Genomic DNA, 22401 nt, shown 5'->3' with positions numbered 1-22401 from the left:
ATGAGTTTGATGTGTCTGGGCTTCTATAATAAATATCACTTCAGCACTAAAGATGTGGAGGGAATCATTCCCTCCACCCTGACCCTTTCCTTTCCCTTTGGGCAAGTTCTTTCGAGGTGTGTTTGCTAGGAAGCCCATGACACTGAGATGGGAGAGGAGGAGGAGGAAAGACAAATCGCTGCTCTTCCTTTCTATGCACAATGCCAACTGCTTTGTCACAAGGCCCAGTGGCAGCACGGCCTGGCTCTGAGGCTACAGCACACTAGCCCTGCTATTCAAAATGCAATCCATTCTCACTTGCCCTGCTGCCAAAGTGAAGTCAGTGTTGGGAATAAATAGCACGAGGAGCGTGGGAAGGAAGAGTGGAAAGGGGGGGTGTCAAATTGGAATGCACAACACATACTCGCTCTTTATATCTTTTGTCTTTTGCTGTTATTTTTGCCTCCTCTGAGCTGGAACTTGCACAGCCGTGGCAGATTTCTGTGTGCAAGTAGAAAAGGCTTGTAAGGAATTCTGCCCAGCTTCATCCCATCCTGGGGCACAGCAAGTTGGGAAACAATGCAGAGAAAACCTTGGTGGGGTATAAGAATGTCCACAGTGCATGGCAGGGCTGCTACAGCCCAGGGATGAGTTTTACAGATCTGTGTGACTAGAGCAACATTACAGGACTGGATGAGTTATTTTGTGTTTTATTCTGTAGAGCTGGGGTTCTATGCTCCTTATGTTCTGATTTGCCATAGATAGAGTCTAGCCGAAGCCATTACCAACGATTGCCTTTCAGATAGAATCAAGACTATGTTCATGCCTATTTTATTTTTGTGTCTGCTGCCAAAATCAGCAGGGAGTGTGACATATAAATTTGCTGGAGGAGCCCCTCAAATGGGGACTTAGCAACCCCTACTCTAAACAACTAAAGCAGGCAGTTTCCTAAGTATAGGTTGCCATCCTGCAACCTACACTGCGAGTCCCTGAGCATTGCACCCATAATGGTTTTGCTCTTTGTCAGCCATGTAAGGAGAGGCAATAAGTTTGCGTTGGTTTCCAGCAAAGTGAGAAGCAAAACGGGACGTGCAGTGAACCATCTATTTTGTCTGGTGTCCCAGCTCCAGAACAGCGCGTGCCACAGAAGGTAAGAAATAAACAGAGGCTTCAGGCCATACTGTTAATGCCTGAGTCGAGAAGGACGTGTGACCAGTGGGTGGGTAGGCCTGGCAGAGTTTACATTCCCCCAGAAGCTGAAGAGATTATATCCAGTGTCACAATTCTGGCCAACATAACCCATAAATAGCACACTGAATAAACTTCATTGGCCTTGCCAGGCTTCACAGAGTGATTTAAGGAGCACACTTAGTTGCACTTTAGCACAGTGTCTCTACGCAAGGCTGAATACAGAGAGAAATCTCCCTAATGTCAGTGAGAAGCTAAATAGTTTAAAGTTCATCAACACAAGAGCCTGAAAATTCCTTGAAATCGGTTGCCATAGGAAACAAGACTTGGCAAGAACCTTAACGGCTACGATACAAAAGTACGCTTGGATTTTATGTTCTTCAGGCTCCTGGGTTTTTTTTAGCTGAAATACATGTTGCACCATGTTTTTGATATCATCCCGAGCATAAACAAGTAAATCAAAAGTGAAGCCCACCAAGAGTGTAGAACCACAACCAGTTCTATGAAATAATTCTCAGAAACATGAGGTTAGCAGCAAACAGAGAACAACCAGCCTGCCCTGCCCTGCGATATTAACAGCTTCCATTTGTAACTTGGTTTCTCACTGAATTAAATTCACCTAAAGAGTGCATGGAACCATTTTTCAGATGCAGCTTGCCAGAAAGTGCAGCCTCCACGCCATCACATTTTTCATGGCTTACCACAGCTCTGTATGCGCATGTGTGAATCAACCCTAAGACTTGTTTCACTGTGAGATAAGAACGCAACAGCAAGAGAAATGCAAGAATACATGGGGCACCCGTAGTAGTAGTAGTGAAGGAATGAAGGTGAAGACAGGTGACCTAGGCCCAAAGTCAACCCCCCCCCCCAAGCAGGCTCAAAGCTTCTCAAAGCTTTTCCAGGCGCAATATTTTTCCCACCTGAGGGCAAAGCCTCATAAGGCTACAGTAGTAGTAGTAATAATAATAATTTATCTATACCCCGCCCTCCACAGCCAAGACCAGGCTCAGGACGGCTAACAACCAATAATAAAACAAGTTGATTAAAATACAATTTAAAAAAGATTAAAATACAACATTAAAACATTAGGATGCAGCCTCTTCACAGGAGGAGAAAGGAAAAAGAAAGAGGGGGAGGGAATCAAATGGGCTCCAAGCCAAAGGCCAGATGGAACAACTCTGTCTTACAGGCCCTGCGGAAAGAGATCAGATCCTGCAGGGCCCTGGTCTCATGAGACAGAGCATTTCACCAGGCCGGAGCCAGTGTTGAAAAGGCCCTGGCTCTGGTTGAGGCTAATCTGACTTCCTTAGGGCCCGGGACCTCTAGAGTGTTACTATTTATGGATGGATCCTAAGGTCCTCCGTGGTGCATACCAGGAGAGGCGGTCCTGTAGGTATGAGGGTCCTAGGCCGCAAAGGGCTTTAAAGTAGAGCCCACTATTTGTATTTCTCCAAGAACAGCACCTGTTTAATCCTAATGCCACTGCCATGATGCCAACCAGGCAAACCCAAATGCAGTGTGTATCCTTCCCATGGGAATCTTTTAAAGAATGGACAATCCCAACAACAAATACTTTGAAAATAGGCTGTAGTTTTTCTTAGGGGGTGCTTTAGGAATTTGACGTTTGTTTCCAGTGCCAGCAATGGTGTTAGCCACACACACACGCTTGTGTATACACACATACAGGCCCTTCTCCTCATCTAATCTGCATGATATATCACCTCATGGTCGAACCAAAAGCTTGGAAGAGGGCAATTTTCATCTCCATCAGGGCACTGGGTCTGCATCAGGTGTGTGGGGAACTCTTGGCCTGCCAAATGTTGCTGAACTAGAACTCCCACAATCCCTGTTCACTGGCCATCCTTGTTATAAGGTGCATAATCTCTGTTGTTTCTTCAGCTTTGTAAACCGCCTTGTGTATAATAATACAGCAAGGCGGTTTACAAATTAAAAGCGAAATGAAATGAAACTCTACCAAATTTATATTGGCATAAGCTTTTGTGGATCAAAACACATTGATCACGAAGTAGACCCTAGCCCACAAACACTTATGCCACTATAAACCCATGGGCGTTTCCAAACTATTGTGATTTGGAGGTGGGATCCAATCACATATCAGCAAATTCAGACTGCATAATTGAAGTTGATTTGGAACATGGGTGCAACTCCGGTTCCCGGCAGAAAGGATATTTTTTGCTGAAAGGAAACTGAAGGGAAAATGCACTAGAAAGTATGGGAAAACAATTGCCCTGTCATATAACCTCCTTGCAAATAAATCAGGATGAATGCTCAAGAAGCAGGTTGTCTGGAAGCAACCAAGCCATCTTTAAGGTGCCAAAAGACTTTCTGTTGATTTCACTAGTGGTCTTCAGAGTGCTGCACTAGGGGACAACAAATATAATAAGGGATCCCACAGCCGTTACATGAACAAACAGGGCTGAATATGGAGTTAAAATTCTGCCCCTTCAGCACTCCAGTGCAAGTTATAATGAAGGCACAAGGTGAAGCAAAATGGAAGGCACTGCCAGGGTTTATACATGCTCCATGATTCACAGTCAAGAACATACTGTTCTGGGACAATCAGACCAGCACACCATACTAATGGTCCACTATTTGAAGGCAGTCATCCTACACAGCATCATGGAATTACCATATTTATCCCTAGAAGGATTCAATATCCTCAGAGTTCTTTGTAGATATACCACTGGATACTCAAGTCCACCTTAACAGTTTAGTCACCAGCAGAGCTGTGGCATGAATTAAAGGTTTCATAATGGGAGTGTTAATGGTTTTGATATTCTATTCCTAGTTCCTTTCCCCTGGGAAGCAAACATGAATAGAAAACTACCCATTTACTGTAATAAATGATGCAGGAAGAGTATATTGATGTAAGAATCCTCACCTACTGACTTAAGCGGCAGTGATTAACATCCAGTATGAAGATCCCGTTTCTCATTTCCACCCCACAATGATTTTATTAAATTGTAGGTTCAGGAGGGCGCCAAAGTCATCCGAGTCCAGCTCTGCCAGGCCCCAGGGGAGATTGCTTACCACAACACACATACCCCATAATCCTGTCCACAGTGTAGTGCATAATGCAAGGCGTCAGAGCAAACAAGGTTAAACACCACAGCAGAGGACCTGCAAATTAGCCAGCCCCAGATAGCTCAAGAAAGTGAACCACCCCACATTCTACAGGAGAAATAAAAAGGATTAACTAATGCAAGGGTAGAGATATTGCTGGGCTACAACTCGTTACCACCGACCAACAGCCTTGCCAGCTGAGGCTAATGGGGGTTATATTCCAAGATGATCTAAAGGGCACCACATTGGGTACCCATAACCTGAGTAGAAGAGTCTGAGAGGATACAAAATCACACGGGTGCAAGGTGCCAGAAAATTCATAGCAGTTTTTCTTGTGAAAGGGGGATATATATGTGTGTCAGTTGGCTTTATGTTAAAAGCAATCAGATCAGTAAACCAGGGGTTTGCTGACATGCTTGCACATTTACTATGGAGGGTCAGCGGTCACACAGCAATTTCTTTTTACTTAGCCATTCAGTTTTCGATCTGCTTCTGGCAAAGCAGCAGCGGGGCAAGGAGTTCACATAACTCAGAGCTCAACCTCCTTACTGTTCATTCACTTATGCTGTACTTCCACATTTAGCCTGCCCCAGGGTCACAAAAGTCTGAATTCAAATACTGCATGTTTATTTTTAACTTCTTGAATGGCTAAGCAAAAGATCCCTGATAGGCACACTAGGACATTTAGCTTCCACATTCAGCAGGAAGCAGATCTGTTCCTGAGATTCCACACAGCATTTAACGTAGCGTAATATCCCCCATTACAATCTAGCAGTGCTCACCACCCCCAGGGTAAACGCTAAAGTGCACCAGCCATAGGAACCTCAAGCAAGTTTGCATTTTGTCCTTTAATTTTCATTTGCACGCTTGTTTTTTTTTAACACAAAATCAAAACAATTAAAAGAGGGAGAGAGAAAAGGCAAATTCCAGTTATTGAAAAGCAATGGGAGAAGGGAACGGACTACAAGGTACATAATGGCAAAGGGACAAGAGGTTCAAATCCTGTGGCTCATCACTTTGGTAGTGGAGATTTAATTTAATCACCAATTCCTCTTTCTCCCAAATCTGTGTGGAAAAATGTAATCTTTTAGATTACAGTGGTACCTCAGGTTAAGTACGTAATTCATTCCGGAGGTCCGTTCTTAACCAGAAACTGTTCTTAACCTGAAGCACCACTTTAGCTAATGGGGCCTCCCGCTGCCGCCGCACCGCCACTGCACAACTTCTGTTCTTATCCTGAAGCAAAGTTCTTAACCTGAGGTACCAGTTTTGAGTTAGCAGAGTCTGTAACCTGAAGCATATGTAACCTGAAGCGTATGTAACCCGAGGTACCACTGTACTGTACTGTTGTAATGTGCACAAATAGCCACTAGGGGCCTAGGAGCCAACTCCTAGGGGCCAAGGTCCCTTTGCCCCCCATAAAATATTTGAGGGACCCCCATAGTTGAGGGGAATTCCCAATCAAATGGTGTGTGTGCTGTGTCACATGATCGATTATGCGGAACAGGGTTTATCTCCCCCTCCCCCAATATTTTATTCAATATTGGCTGATTAACATTAACATTCTGTGGCCTTTTAAATGTGTTTGTGGGAGGAGGGTTATTAGTTTGTGCTTGTTTTTGCTTTGTGATATATTTTGTTTTCTCATTTTAAATTTTTATGTTGTAGACCGCCCTGTGATCTTTGGATGAAGGGCAGTATACAATTATTATTATTATTATTATTATTATTATTATTATTATTATTAAGCATACAGGCTTTAGGACCCAGTTGAAAAGTCAACAATTATATCTGGGATAGGTATTTGCAATAGAAGTCAGCAACTGTTACATATTCTGCACTCATTCAGAATCCAAATAATGTTCACTGACATTCTATCTCAAATGGGTGCTGCTTATTAAGATTGACATGGCTTCTATCTTCATTTATTCATTCATTCATTCATTCATTCATTTCACTCCATCCAGCAACAAAGGCTCTGAGGGCAGGGCACAGCAACAGTAATGACAAAATAAAAGCAAAACAAGAATACAAAAACCAGCTGAAACTGACACAGGGACAAATAGAAGAAGACACCTTCTTTATGGCTCCCCTTTATGCCATACAAAGCCCAACAAGACAATGGCAAAAACCCACCAACAGCATTCAAATCAATATGGCTAACCTGATCCAAAGCACCCACCCACCCCACTCGCACATGAAAACAAAGACCACCACAGCCAACCACAAATGCATATCCACACCCTAGGCCAACCCCAACCTCTCTCACCACCAAAAGAACACAAGTGAACAGCAAAGAACCTGCACAAGCAATGCTGACACCAAACCCTACATATAGTAAGTAAAATAGAAACATTGCCACCCATACCCCACCACCACCCATCTTCCCCCCCCCTCCACCTCTTTCCCCCTTTTCTTCCTAATGTCTCAACAAATGAAACTGATTTGTCAAAATGTTACTGGGGGGGGGGAATACAAGAGAGAGACATTGCACATACTTTTGTAAATCAAGAAAATCTTTAATAATAATAATAATAAAAAGAATACAAAAACCATTTCCATCCAAACATGAAAAAGCACAATAAAATGGCACATCTTAACAATGAAAACTCAGCAGACAACCACAGATAGATAAAGACGGATGTGTTGGGGGGGGGGAGAGAGAGAATCAAGCGTGGGAACATTTAAAAGCTCTTTGCCTGGCACTGAAATGATATAAACACAGGCACTTTGCAAGCATCCCCCCGAGAAGCATCCCCCAGAGGTGGCGTACCAGAAGCAAAAATACTCTCTCTGGTCATCACTTGCTTTGAATGACTAGGGCACCCCAGTTCATATTAACATCACAGTGACTGAGCAGACCACTAGGGAGGAAGACAAACATCTGTCCACTAAACTATGTAGGGCTTTAAATCTCAGTACCCACAAGTTGAACGGACTCTGAAACCCATTGGGAGCTGGTCAATCTGCTAGCATGAACTGGAAGTGTAGAGGCAGCGTGGGGTGGGCACACAGTGGATTTCCATCACTCGTGATGAAAAAAGTGTCTTTAGCTTTGCTTTCATCTCTGTCAGAAGCTCCCTTATATTATCATTATTTCTTGAATTTATATACCGCCCTATACCCGGAAGTGTCAGGGCTGTTCAGGAACACAGGAACTGTCAGGAACACAGGCAGCTGCTTCCTACCAAGCCCAGCATTGTCTACACTAACTGGCAGCAGCTTCAGAGTTTTCGGACAGTTCTCCCTTCACTACTGTGCTGGCAGCTATGCAAGCCCTCAGGCAGAGGTCTTCCCCAGACACATTAGCTGCGATTTTTTAACTGGAAATGTCAGGGATCCTACATGGGATCTTCTGCACACAAAGTGTGTGCTCTGACACTGAGCTCTAGCCTCTTCCCAGCTGTAGGCCAACTGGCAGAAAATGTGGCAAAAGAACTTGAGTTCAAAATGGAGAATGAGCACAGGTTTCCTATGCAATCCTAGGCATCCCATTCCTCTCTCTTCCTCGCCGTGTCCAATGCATCCCTTGACTATTTGAATGGCAAGGGGGTGTCTGTGTTTTCTTAGTGTGTTTAAGCCCCACTTCCAGCCACACCATGCTGCCATTAGGTTCCCCAATGCAGTGCCTGTGAGCACAAATGGAGCCCTCAGAACACCCACCTTTGGCACCAATAAAAAACATACAGTTGTTTTGGCTTTTTGCTTGTTTGCTTTTTTCTTAGTGTCACAGGGCACATGTGGCTGTTTGCTCTCTTTTTTGTGGGGGCTGGGTTCTGAACATTGCCAGTTTTTCTTCTGTGAAATGGGTATATTTTTGGTGCCCACAACCGTTTCTTTGATTTCCACCTATGCCCCTTGGCCCAGTATCCTTGTTTGCTATAAAGTACAATTGCACAGTGGCAGTGATGGGGGAAATCCTTTTCTTCAATAGAAACACCTGTGAGAATGAAAAGAAATAAGTTTTTCATGAAAGAAGCCACGTGGCCTCTACTACTGCTGCTCTGACCAAACTCTGCCGGTCATTATTCACCTCTGCTTAAGAGGGCTTGTTTGGATGCTGAAGCTCCAATGTTAAGGAGGAAAGTTTGGGCACATCCACATAACTGCAAAATCCTCCTTTTAAATGAGCAAAGGGTGCCACTTAGCTACAGGGTGCTGGATGGACTGTGCCATGCGATGCCAGTGGTCATTCATATCGTTGGGTCCTCGTTTCCCCAGCACAGCTTGTCCTACAAGCTGCTTGCTTCTGGGACGCAGCTCATAAATGGAAATGAGGAGAGCACAATCCCAAACTATAGGCTGAGGCAGGTGGAACAGGAATGTTTCATTGAAGACAGTAATTGATGTGAGGGTCTTGGGCTTGGATTTCTGATGCTTCTGCTTATGGAGATTGCAGAAGACATCGATCCTTGCATATATACCTGGAACAGAAAGAGCATCAGAAGGAGTGGCAACATGAACACCAGAGTCCCTGTCAATTCTGGAGTTATTGACCCAAGATCACAACTATTCCTCTGAACTGGGCAGAGATTTAATAATTTATCTTTTCCTTGCATTGAGGCTGAGAGGGAGGAATTTGACGATTATTGGAAGCAGCAATACCTTCTATCTCTGGGAGAGGGAGGACTACAAATGTCTGTGACACAGCCATATAGGAGAGGCAAAAGGAGGAAGAATCTAACACTGCAAATGAGATATAATGAGCTAAGGCTTCAGAAGCACTAAGAACAACATACTCTGGAGCAAACTGGATATGCATATTAACCTCTAACTTGGTCGCAAGAAAGCAATTACAGAATATAAAACAAGGGTTCTAGTAGGGTTGCCATATTTCAAAAAGTAAAAACCAGAATACATCAAAAGCTTTTTTTTTAGGAAGACCCCAACATTCTTGAGCTTTTTTTTAAGGAAAACCCAAAAGGGCAAAGTGTTGCTTTTTGGAAATTCACCCCACCTTTGAAATCCCAGTAATGTCCAGGATAATCCGGATGTATGGTAGCCCTAGTTCTAGAGATCTTTTGGAAATTTAGATAAACATGAAACTCATATTCCAGTAAAACAAAAAAAAAAACAAGCCTGTAGTCCTCATCTTTGTATGGAAAAGCCTTGTAGTTTTGTATCTGCTGGTGTCAGAGATCAAAGCTGGACTTCCATTTATCAGAAGATGAGGGTCTGGGTCCCTATATAGTTCCCCCACTCCCTTCAATTATTATTATTTGGTCATTTCTCCAGCCCACCTATCTCAGTTTTTGTGCTCTATTGCCTTTCAGCAGTATGCTACATCCATTCTCTTCAGTCACATCTTTGGACCACTTCCTGCACTACAGCCTGAAACAACTTCAAGGGGACAGAGATAGTGAGCTGGGATTTCAAGATTGACTTTATACTTTTAATGTATGGGGTGAGGAGAAAATGATCATTTCCCAAGACACTCTCCACCTTCAACTATTACTGCTACAGTGTCTGTTGAACTTTAATCTGGCTCTAATGATACCAAGACTCTACATCTCTGGGTCAGTTTTTATCAGCATATTCAAGAATACACCTCTCTTGTGAGTCACCTCTTTCCAGGTGGGACAGCAGGTCCGAAGGAGGCAGCACCCAAACATCAGGCAAAGAACAAGAAAACAGATATATTTACGTTTCTCTGGACTGTTGTACAAGAAGGCAGTTTTCACTTTTAGTAGCCCAACCTCTATCTTCTGAGAGATCGGAAGACACTTCAGTGACACAAGAACTTCTCCGACTGTGTCCTGTGAAAAGATGTAAGGGAAACGCTGGAGGGGAAGGCCAGCAAATCCACTTGCAATTCTCCTTCAGCCTTACCAACCTTGAGGCCCAGGAATTTCCTTTGGATTGGAATGGGGGAGAGAGAAATCAGCTATGGCTTATTGCCACCCGCTTTTTATTTTGTGTCTGTTTCTTACTCTGTTGCTTCTATGGACAAGGGGTGGCAGTTTCTTCCTGTGGATGCTTGTGGGCAACAATTCATGGCGGTGAAAGGTATTAAGTTGTTCAAAAGCCACAGAGTGAAAGTCTACTTGGCACAGAGTGGGCTATTCTAAGTGAAAAACAGGGTGGGAACTATTACTAAGGCCGTTGGTTGTTTAATCTGTTCGAATGTATTGTGTGCATGTTTCTGTTCTACCCAGGTGTTTGGTTAAACTGGCTTAATTTTTGTCGTTGTACTTTTGCTTGTTTTCCTTACAAGTTAATTTCTTGTTTATTTGATTTGGTAAGATTCAGCATGCATATTGAAATCCCTCGGGCCTGTTGCCTTTTACATTTCATCTTGCTGGTTTCAGCTTGGTTTTCCAGCTTGCCAAAATTACGTTAAATCTTAATTCTGTCTTTTATGGTGTTAGCTGTTCCTTCCAGCTTTATGTCATCTGCAAATTTATAAGCATCCCATCTATAAATAGGAACTCTGCAGCTCTGATAATGCACGAATCATGTCTTCGTACTTTTGAGAATTTTCTGGGTGATCTCTCTTTGTGGCAGTCTCCTTGTGTGACAGAAATCCACTTGCACAAAGGGACTTTCTATTTCTCCTTTTCCATCCCACTCTAACCCCCCTCCCCACCAGGCACCCTCAAAATCATTTCTGGAGTGTTCCCTCAACACTTGGGAACAGATTTTGTGGGTGAATTGAAGGCTGCAGGGGTGAGAAAGGGAAGTAGATGGCTCGTTCCATGAGCAAGTGGCTGCTTGCACTACTCTTGATCTCACCTTCTGTGTCAATAACCTGGAATTTTTATTTTGTAATAAAAAAAATTAATGTAGGATTTTGAGAATTCTCCCAAAGTAATGAAGAAAACCCCCACTACCTTTGTCGCCTTCTGTAATTCTTCACAGAATTCGATCTTTCTGGAAGTATTAAGTGCATTCAGAGCTATTCTCACTTCCCCCAGAGGCATATGCCGGGAATATCTGTCAAAGTGTTTAACCTATGGAATAATTGACATCTTAAAATAATAACAATAACAATAACAGTAATAATCTGTATTGATTTATGGTGTTTATTCCTGAAATGCTTCACATGCATTTATCCCTGCAATTCATATATATATATGCATAGAAATGACGATGATGATGATGATGATATACTAATGGCCCTATAAATTAGGCCGATGGTATTATCCCTATGGATGGTGGACTGAAGAGAGATAGTGGTTTGCTTAAAGCCACACAAAGAGCTCAAAAGTGAGGCAGTTTGAAAAGACAAATCAATAGGTCATAGTCAATTAATCTTTACTCAGAGTAGACCCATTAAAATTAGTGGACATGACTAACCGAGTGTAGTCTGAGAAACAGTTCAGCTTCCTCAACCTCGGCCCTCCAGATGTTTTGAGACTACAATTCCCATCATCCCTGACCACTGGTCCTGCTAGCTAGGGATCATGGGAGTTGTAGGCCAAAAACATCTGGAGGGCCGAGGTTGAGGAAGCCCGAGTTACCGTAGTTGAATACAGCCCAGTATTTCCTGTAAAGGTCATAAGACCTCAGGGGAATTTCCACTCAGATATGTAAGACAGTGTTGAAATTCCAGGTCTTAATCTCCTCACGCAAATTGCTTAAGGAACATTTTCCTGCGTCACGTAAGTTGACCCTAGATGCTGTTTCTCAGTTCAGGTGTTATTAATGTGATTTACACATGAATATTTTGCTTTTCATTCCAAGTGCAAAAGTTTGCACTCCATTAATTAATTATGGCCTGGATTTGAACCCATAGTACAACAATACAACCACTACCCCACACTGATTTTCTGGGAAATAACCTTCATAATTATTATACACTTATTTGAACAGACACCCCACCATATTCCTTATAACACAAGTCCCATGTTGTTGTTTTTCCCATTATCTGATTTGTTCAGTTGCCGCCTCCCTTTCACACTGGGGTTGATAAAAGCACTATTTCATTCACCTCATCAACGAACGCGTCAAAATTTTATCCATTTGCTTTTTTGTGTAGCTCACAAAAACAGTTTCCCCTACATGCAAGATAAAATGTAGGTATGTAGTCCACCAGGCAGCCTGAGAAGCTTGGGGGAGGATTTTTTTAAAAAAAAATGGCTTAAGAGCCCAATATATTGAGAAAAAAGGAAACATACGCTGACAGGAAATGCACAAATAGCAGCAATGGGGCACCATGTGTCAAGCCAAGCAAAAGGAATGGAACAAAGTGGAACAGAGGGCAACCGCATGTACCCCATGGTTGCAGGAAAGACATGCACTTATTGGAGATTTCCACAAGATGGAGGCATTGCTCCATAGGCAGCTGAAAGATCAGCAGTTCAGATCTATGATGCACCTAGTTTTTTATTTACAATTTAAAATTATATCGTTACATGCTTTGAAAGGGTTTTCTGCCCCACCCCACTCCTCAAACCACATGACTAGAGCCCTGTGTTTTTTTGAGGCAATTTCTTCCCTCATTTTGAGAACAGCGGCTTCATGTATGAAATGTCATAAAACTTCAGCTTGCAAGTCTCAGTCTTAGTTAGTTGGTGTTAGGGCAATGGCGATGCTTCGCATCTGTATGTATCTGAAAAGCCTACCAAGCTGGAGCTTTCTTTTCTGTGTATAACTTCATCCAGAGTTGTTTTCTAAGCCTACTATTTATACAGCAGATCTGGACCTTTCTCTGCTTCTGTATGGTGGCTGGTACTGCAAGCAAGATCTACACTTTCACTGTGCGTGTATCTTATATCAGTTTCCCAAGGAATTACAATGGTACCTTGGTTCTCAAACGCCTTGGTTCCCAAACGCCAAAAACCCGGAAGTGTTCCAGTTTTCGAACGTTTTTCAGAAACCGACGTCTGATGCAGCTGTTGGCTATTGTTTCTGGGGCGCCTGCACCAATCAGAAGCTGTTTTCGAATATTTTGGAAGTCAAATGGACTTCTGGAACGGATTAAGTTTGGTGCATTTGTTTTTGCTATTTATTTTGCGTTTTTGTCTTTGAGGCTTTTTTGGTTAATTTGTTTTTGTGACTGTGTGGAACCCAGTTCAGCTACTGATCGATCGATTGATTGATTGATTGTGTGACCGTGGAAATGGATAAAAGCCCCCCACCCAAACAATGACTATCAGCAGTGCAGGTAAGAAAAAAATATTAATGTTAATTTTTATCATCTACAATACTGTCTTATTTTATAGTACATTGATTAGTTCTTTCATTTTATGGATCAATGGTCTCGTTAGACAGTAAAATTCATGTTGAATTGCTGTTTTAGGGGTTGTTTTTAAAAGTCTGGAATGGATTAATCCATTTTGCATTACTTTCTATGGGAAAGCGCGCCTTGGTTTTCAAACACTTTGGTTTTGGAACGGACTTCCAGAACGGATTAAGTTTGAGACCCAAGGAACCACTGTATACCCCAGCCAATCCACACTTCACAAGATAACAAAGATTGCAGGACATAGGGGGATGGAGGAGTGCTCAGCCCCACCTGCAGCCATTGCTTTCCCCTTGCAACTGCCCTCAGCCCCCCCCCCTCTTCAGCTAGGCTCACTTCCATTTTGGAGCCTTTTTGGGGAGGACATTTGCAGTGAGGAATCAGGAGCCGGCAGAAGAGTTCAGTATCTCCTCCTCCTCCTCCTCCTCCTGGCTGGGAACTGTGTCTTTCCCTGAGCTAGGAGAGATGGCACCTCTCAAATGTGTGGGGAGGACCTGTACATGATTTTGGCAGCTCGACTGTCTATTGCAGTTCAAGGGAAAATGGCTCAGAATCTCACATTGGACCGATGGTACCACCCCTTACTGCATGTAGATGTGACTTGAGATTTAAACAAGGGCTGGAACTTCCAGGTGCTTTCCACATGATATGGTGTTGCCTTCTTACACATACATACAGCAAGACCAACATTTGCAAGGCAACCCTCATTACAAGCCTGGGAGATTTGGAATTACACTTGACTTCAGTATACTTTATTTATACGAGAACAACCTCCATTTTCATCTCTCTCTCTTGGGACTGGACTTTGTTACTCACCTTAAATACAGACGAACCTATGTCACATGCCTCCTATTTGTTTTGTTTTTTCCACCTTTAAAAAATATTTCTTATAACTGTCTTTCGTGTTATATGTACACTGAAAATCAGCAACAGCAACAACCGGGGGGAAACCGACATAACATTTCACAAGGACAGGAAGAAACACCACGGACAGAATAACTGCCAACCAGGAAGAACAAGGATATAGCTTGAGTGCCTCACTTGTAGTTCTATAAATCATCTAATGTGTCAGCACGAATGGAAGTTATTCATATTGCAGTTGTTGTATAAGGGATTCTTATTTTGACTGGAATGTAATTGAAATTAATAAGATTTTGGAATGCAGAAATAAAGAAAATAATCAAACCATCAAATCTAGCATGCAGGGGGCCACCTAAATTAAATAATTTAGTACAGTGGTACCTTGGTTTACGAACTTAATCCGTTCCGGACGTCTGTTCTTAAACCAAGGCACGCTTTCCCTAGTGAAGCCTCCTGCCGCCGGTGCCCTTCCACCGTTCAGATTCCGTTCTTAGACCAAGGTAAAGTTCGCAAACCGGGACATTACTTCTGGTTTTGCGGAGTTTGTAAACCGAATTGTTTGTAAACAGGGCTGTCCTTAAACCGAGGTACCGCTGTATTTGAATGAATGGTATTAGAAATTGTATTATAATTTGGCATTGTTATAATGAGGCTATTATTGGATTGTAATTGAAAAATTAATAAAAATTCTTATTAGAAAATATTTAAAAAGTCTATTTAAAAAAATATGTGGGGAAGAGGAATGGAAGAGAGGAACCTTGGGTGAAGCAGGTCTCTGGGCTACCGAGGAGAGGAATCAGCATAACAGAAGCATGAGAAGGGACCCTGAGGATCATCTAGTCCAACCCCCTGCAAGGCAGGAATATGCAGCTGTCTCATACTGGGATTGAACCTGCAACCTTGGAGTTCTTAGCACCATGCTCTAACCAACTGAGCTATCCATGCTGACCTCCTTAATATTCTGGGGCATATCCACTCCCTTGAAGCCGCCTGCCACTGATTCACCCGAGCCCCCACCTGCTTGCGCTACAGCTTGGTCTGAAGCAACAACCAGGCTCACCAAGACTCCATTACCATCCACTGAGACACACTAGCATGGGACTCACACATATCATCTGGCCTACTTTTTTGTGGGAACAGAAGTTTAGTGCTAAAAAACTGAACCAGGAATGTGGGAAGCTCTTCTCTAAATGCGCCCTTCTGTAAAACTATAGAAGACTACCCACCATCGCTCTCACCTGTAACTTGATGCTGCTCGTTGTCAGTTCGGCCTCCTGCAGGGTACAAGTAAACTGATCCCCAAAGTCGGGGCTGCTGGAGTTCTTTGCAACGTGGGTCTGCCATTCGTGGACAATATACTGGAGATCAGGAGACTGGGAGGAGGCCCAGCTCAGCAGCCTAACCTTGACAAAGGTGTTGGTGCACTGTTGGATGGGTAGGCCCAGGGCTCCTGTGATGGTCAAGAGGAGCTCCAGCTGCTCTTTGTTGTAGATAAGCGAGAACTTCAGTTTGCCTGGATACTCATCAGAAACAACTGCATCACTACTCAAGTTGCCCATTTCATGGCTATTTTCTGAAGCTGGTGGCGAAAAGCAGATCCCAAGCTTCTTGAGCTCCTTTTGGATTCTTTGGATCTGGACAAAATGAGAAAGGTGTGCTCTTAAAAGTGACTGACTTCTGAGTAAACAAACATTGGGTTGAACTGTTATAGGCGTATTTATTTATTCATAAAAAATACTTGTATACCACCATTTTAAAACGATCAAATGGTGGTTTACAACAATTACAAATACACAATTAAAAAACACAGATCACTAGCTATTACAGAAAATGTTTTTCTTAATTGTCTGCATAGGCCTGGCAGCATAGAAAAGTCTTCGGCAAATGTTTAAAGGTTAATGCAGAAGATGCCTACTGAATCTGTATTCTACAGGGCTGGGTCAATGAAAGGCTCACTTTCATGTAGATGTCCAAGGAGTTCCATCAGCTTGTGGGACAACCAGCGACGCACCTATGGATGATTTCAGTGATCAAGCAGGGAAAGAAGTGTTCAGGCAGCCCTAAGGTATCTTGAACCTAAGATAAATTAATACAAGGGCCTGGAACCTGGCTCAATAGTGGATGGGCAGCCACTGCAGATGTTATCACCATTAGCAGTCTAATGGTGTCCCCTTCAGCAGTCTGGCCGCCACTTTCTGCAGCAGCTGGAGCTCCCAAAGAACAGATATCCATAGAGCACATTGCAGTAAACCAGCCCCAGTGCATGAACTACAGTGGTCAGGCTATTCCTGTCCAGGAAAGGCTGTAGCTGACCAACCACACTTTGGCTTCTAGCAACAGGAATGTACCCAGGAGCACCCAAGCTTACATATCTTGCACTTCCAGAGGAAGTGTGACCCTGTCCAGAATGGGTAACTTGCCTACCTCCCAGACATGCAAATCACCCTCTCAAAGAGCTTCTGTTTTTCCAGGATTTAAACAGTTTATTGGCCCTCAACTAATCCAGCACTGCATTCAGACACCAGTCCAGAGCTTGCATAACCACTCCTGATTCAAATGTTATGGAGAAGTTAGAGCTGTATGTCATCAGCATACCAGTGACACCTTGCTCCAAGACTCCTAACAAGTGCTCCCAATAGCTTCATATAGATGTTATATTAATTATATAGGTTCAGTTGATTAAAATAACATAAAACAAAACCCCATTTAAAAGAGTTGTAAAACACTTCAGGGACTGAAGGGTGGGGTTCTGATGTTACCAACACCAGCCAGTCACTGCTATGCAAAGCTGCACACTGATAGATATCTTTATTGTCATTGTCCCATGCAGAACAATGAAATTAAAACAACCAATTTACCCCAAACTCAATCCCAGACAGGTAATTCCACATATGGTTGCAACCAGGGATTATTATACTTGCCTTGACCTCTTGAATATACTCTCGAGCAATGCCAAGAAGAGGTGTCTGCGATCTTTCCCCCTCGAAGGCAAGCTCTTCTGATATCCTTCTCCGGGCTTCATTGGCAAATTTTCTTTCTGCAAGAACAAACATAGCTGAGTGCATATCATCAGAGACAAGTAGGTCCATACTTGAATATAAGGAGGGAAGGAACAAATATTTTTCAAAAAGGATCCTTGATGGGTTGGAGCAGGAAAGGGTGGTATCCATTGGCCCTGGTTGGGCAGAAGACAGAAAGGGCAATAGGCAGAGCTAGGGTGAATGATAGGCAGAGCCAACTAATATCAGTTTCATCCCCACCCTCCTCCCTTCTGAGTTATGTAGCACTGAGACTAAGGAGGAGGCTGAACTGGAGGTACGAAAGCAGGTAGGTGGGGGCTGGCTGAGAGCAGACCAAGGTTGGTGGGCAGTGCCCCTTTCTCCTGGGTGGACCAGCCAATGCTTGGTTGGAGGAACCCATAGAACCCATTACAAAGTAATGAGGTCATAAGGAAATGATGCCTCCTACCAAGTTTTGCATAAGAGTATTGTACAATAAAATGAAAATCTGCTCACATAGGTATCATGCAGCACCTGAGCCACACGTTTGTCAGCATGCACCTAGATATAATGCCCTCGTTGTGTTTTCATGCACCTGTGCAGCTTCCATGCTTGCAATTCCCCCCATTCAGATTAATGGAAGGAGAGGGGATGTGGAAAGGGGATCCGCTCGCAGAGCTATGCCTCCATTGACACGAATGGGGAAGCTCTTCTAGAGAGCAGTTGCACCTCTTCAATTGCCTTCAGTTCTTTCCTAGTTAGGCTGCAAGTGTTCCTGACAAGAGTAAGAAGCAAGCCCAGGAGAGCGAGGCTTATTCAAGTCACACTCCAACAAGCCTTGTCTTTTTGTGATAGGTCATCGTGATTTTCCGCCTAATTTGGCTTAGTCCTTGATATAATTGTTCAACCCAAAGGAACACATACTTCTTATCCACAATGTTCTCTGTAACGTACCTTCCCATAATCTGCTGGACTTCCGGCATCTGCTCAGTTGGCAAGTCAGAATGATTAATGCCACCACCAGCAGAAGAACAGACAGTGCCAACATGCCATATTTCCAGATAACGGGGAAGGGCAGCTGAAGTAGGCTGAGCTTTGGCTGGGTCATAGCTCCCTGCTGGAAACAGAATGGATGCCCTTCAAGACTACTAGCAGTCACATCATGTTCAATCTGTACCATGGAAATGGAACCACATGGAACAATGTCCTTCAGATGTTGAGCTCCTAATCCTCATCATTCCTAGCAAGTATGGCCAATGAACATCTGGAGGGTACCACATTGGTAATCCCTGGCCTAAAACAAGGTTGGCAAGCCTGCAGTCCAGATCTAGCTAGGCAATGGATTTGATGTGGCTGCTAACCCCCTTCTTTCCCCCCACTGAAGGCTGGTCTCTACCATGAATGGAGAACCACAGCTTTGTACTGGGGAGGAAAATCCCCTGTCCCTAGACCCATCACTCAGATAAGAGGTTTCAACTTTTAAATATGTAAAAAGCAAAAGCAAATGGGCAAGTGTTGCAAAATGCCTGAATATGTAACTGCAGGTGAAATAACACCATATCTACATGGCCAGAATTTAGTTTTCAATTAGGCTTATTGCCCTTTCCTTCAAGCTGCATTCCCAAGCTATCCAGCTTGCGAAGGCCAGGCCGGTGACCTGTATGAGCCTTACATTGTCCACTGGAACCTATATGTTATGGGGCCATCTCTTTAACCCTGTTTTGAGTAGCTTGCTTATTAATAAAAATAAGCAGTGCAGATAAATACAGTTCTTCAAGCCAACATGCAGACATGTCACCGCTGCGAAAGCAGAGTTTAGACAAGATCCAAAGAAGCCAACGTGAAAACCTTAACTGTGCCAACGAAGGTGAAAACTAACGGGGGGAAAGCGGTTGCCTGAGTTACAGTCCTGAATTATGGGATCTGCAGCTTAGCAATCGTACTGTGCAAAATATTAACAGGTGTTCTCTTCAAAATATTTTACGCACGTATATTTATCCATTCTTTTCCAGATATCTTGTGCCCCAATTTTAAAAACCAAAACAATGAGGAGTCAGTCATGCCTTGTTATTCATGCTTACTTGACTCTCCCTGCTGTGGCTGCTGCTGCCACAACAGGGGAGAGGGATCTCGGGTATGCTGATTCAGTGCACCCAATTCCCAGAAGCTATGCTGCTTAGTTCATGTGAATGGATGGGCAATCTGCAGATTTGCTGGATGCAGACAATCTCAGACGGTGCACAGGATGTTCAGTCATTGGAACTCAGGAGTAGATGCCAATGCTGGCAAAGTGCAGCCACATGCCACACCGTGCCTCCTCTTTGCAAGCACCGCTTGCCACAATTCTGATTGTCCTCTAGAGTACAAAGGCATATTCCATGTTATCATGTCTCAGTGGGAATCCACAGGAGAGCCAGTTTGCTTATGATTATCCTACAACAGGTGTCTCAAGCTCCTGGCACACTGTGAACCTACCATCTCCACTTGCCACAACACACCCACCCACCCACCCACTCACCCACAAGCCACAAGTTCGAATCATACCTTTTCAGACGCCTGCTTGAGAAGGGAGATCCTGGTGCTTGCTGCAAAAAAGTGGTGTAGGACTTCTAGTGCAGAAAGGGCTGGCATGCTTCACCAGAAAAACAAGTTCTGCCTCATACAGCAAGAAAACTGGGATACAACTGATCTGGATTCATTCTGCAGAGCTGAAAAATAAGATCTTTATCTCCTTTTCCTAAAACAAAGTGCAGGTGCCCAGGTGCCCAGATCTCTTTTAAGGCTCAGGATCAGCATTTGGTACTGCTTTCAGATGACACCAAATCTATTAGCTAACTGCTTGCTAAACATGGAGAATCTGCACTCCCCTGATTTATGTTGCCGCAAAGCGTTTTGTACTTGGCCAACACGGAACCAACTTCCTAGAGCTATTGCACCGTACAATTTAATAGGTATGTTCAGTCACCATGAAACCAGCACAAGGTTAGGGCAAGAGTAACTAACCTGGGGTGGCTTTGTGTTTTCCTAAAAGTAACAGATTGCTCCAGAATTCTGATTAGAAATATAGAATTCTATGGAAATTTGGATGCAAGTGTCCTAACAGGGGCCAACTGGGCGATGTGTGCTCAGAGAGACATGCACACACCATCATTCCTATAGGTAAGAGAGTTTTTCAGCATAGGTAAAGGTAAAGGGACCCCTCACCATTAGGTCTAGTTGTGGCCGACTCTGGGGTTGCGGCACTCATCTCGCTTTATTGGCCGAGGGAGCCAGCATACAGCTTCCGGGTCATGTGGCCAGCATGACTAAGCCACTTCTGGCGAACCAGAGCAGCACACGGAAATGCCATTTACCTTCCCGCCGGAGTGGTACCTATTTATTTGCACTTAGGGGTGCTTTCGAACTGCTAGGTTGGCAGGAACTGGGACCGAGCAACGAGAGCTCACCCTGTCGCGGGGTTCAAACCGCCAACCTTCTGATCGGCAAGTCCTGGGCTCTGTGGTTTAACCCACAGCGCCACCCGCGTCCCCCAGACTGCCAGTTACTCAGCTGTTAAAAGCCAACTGATATTTTGCAGAGAGTTTGGCACAAGAGCAAAGGAAACAAATTCAAATAGAATGGAACAATAGAAATAGCATGTAAAGAGGGCTGGCAAAGTACAGTAGTATTTCGTAGCCCTAAGCAGGGGGAAAGGTATTCCCATATAAACCAAGAGGCACTCCAGATTTCTCCTGCAACAGAGGGATCAGGGGTGCATGGGCTTCCTGGTCATACCAAGAACAGTGCAACATCTGGGCTCATGTGGGAGGGCAGCCCTTGAATTCTAAAACATGTCACGTTGTCTATCTTACTAGCCTCAGGTGTAGTGGAGGATGCTACCCTGTCACCAGTTTTGAATAAGTTTCAATTTCTAGCCCAATCATCTTCAGAATGTGAAATGGGGGTGCCATTCTGACCTTTGCCTCAGAAGGCAAAATGCCTTTCGTCAGCCCTCTAGTCATCACAATTACACATCTTCTGAGATGCTCAAGGAAGCATATGTGGTTTATCAGAGGAGGGAGAAAGGTTGTTTTCTGCTGCTCCAGAGAAGCGGACACGGAGCAATGGATCCAAACTACAAGAAAGAAGATTCCACCTAAACATTAGGAAGAACTTCCTGACAGTAAGAGCTGTTCGACAGTGGAATTTGCTGCCAAGGAGTGTGGTGGAGTCTCCTACTTTGGAGGTCTTTAAGCAGAGGCTTGACAACCATATGTCAGGAGTGCTCTGATGGTGTTTCCTGCTTGGCAGGGGGTTGGACTCGATGGCCCTTGTGGTCTCTTCCAACTCTATGATTCTATGATTCTATGATTCTATTCTATCCTCACAACCACCCTGTGAAGTAGATGATGATAATAATAATAATAATAATAATAATAATAATAATAATAATAATTTATTATTATTATTTATACCCCGCCCATCTGGCTGGGCCTCCCCAGCCACTCTGGGCGGCTTCCATAGAAACCAAAAATACAATAAGTAGATTAGTTTGACTGGCCCAATGTCACCCAGTAAGCTTCATGGCAGAGGAGGGATTTGAACCTGACTGTAGTCCCACACTTTTAACCACCGCACCACACTGACTCTTACACACCTAATGCATTTGCTAGAGGAAAAATACACATCATTAGAGGCATTCCCCTCACTTACATGTGATGAACTCATGCGTGACTGCATATATGCCTGGCACTAGGAAATAACTAAATAATTCAGTTCATATCTGGAAATGGCAGGAAAGAGCTTGAGAGTCCTTGTGGCTCGTGAGAAGACCTTCCCCAGAGCCCAAAGAGGACATCAGTGAGAGCGGAGAAGAGACTGGAGGCATGGCAGGGCTTTGTTTAGGCTGCTCCGCTTCACCTTGTTTTTGGTATGGATCAAAGAGAAAGTGGTACAAAGGGCATTTAAAGGGTGCTCCCCACTTTACATGATTTCACTTATGCATACAGGGGCCCTGAACACAACCCCTATGTAAATGGGGGGACAAACACATCTGTATATAATCTGCTATATGTTTGGGAAATTTGCTTGTCCATTTGCTATGAGTTTGGGGACAGCTCTTAAGAT

The 22401-nt window shown here is 43.7% G+C and overlaps 1 protein-coding gene and 1 long non-coding RNA gene across 4 annotated transcripts in view; both read right to left on the bottom strand.

The window, feature by feature from the left end:
* The window catches only part of LOC309514987, a 265808-nt gene that overhangs the window by 199220 nt on the left and 44187 nt on the right, over window positions 1–22401 (bottom strand). The window lies entirely within an intron of this gene.
* Window positions 7495–20004, bottom strand: LOC309532406 (synaptotagmin-5-like). Of its 3 annotated transcripts, none has more exons than XM_082222570.1 (7): window positions 19840–20004; window positions 18250–18466; window positions 17218–17333; window positions 15535–15930; window positions 11082–11201; window positions 9896–10007; window positions 7495–8675 (listed from the first exon to the last, which is right to left on the bottom strand). In XM_082222570.1, exons 1-7 carry the CDS (start codon window positions 19924–19926, stop codon window positions 8374–8376), a joined length of 1350 nt encoding a protein of 449 aa, XP_082078696.1. In that variant the 5' UTR covers window positions 19927–20004; the 3' UTR covers window positions 7495–8373. The 3 variants fall into 3 exon arrangements, with proteins under 3 accessions (XP_082078696.1, XP_082078697.1, XP_082078698.1); XM_082222571.1 differs by having other exon boundaries at window positions 18250–18412; XM_082222572.1 differs by having other exon boundaries at window positions 18250–18409.

Source organism: Podarcis vaucheri (genome assembly GCF_965113315.1).
Source record: "Podarcis vaucheri genome assembly, chromosome: 1".
NCBI classification, from domain to species: domain Eukaryota; kingdom Metazoa; phylum Chordata; class Lepidosauria; order Squamata; family Lacertidae; genus Podarcis; species Podarcis vaucheri.
This window is presented reverse-complemented; position numbering and strand designations above follow the sequence as displayed.

Coding starts and splice junctions, on each gene's coding strand:
- LOC309532406 (XM_082222570.1), bottom strand. CDS start 19,926: ATGCCAGCCCTTTCTGCACTAGAAGTCCTACACCACTTTTTTGCAGCA. Junction 11,202..15,534: donor CGAGCAGCATCAAGTTACAG/GTGAGAGCGATG, acceptor ATTATTCCATAG/GTTAAACACTTTGACAGATA. Junction 8,676..9,895: donor GTACAACAGTCCAGAGAAAC/GTAAATATATCT, acceptor TTTCTGTTCCAG/GTATATATGCAAGGATCGAT.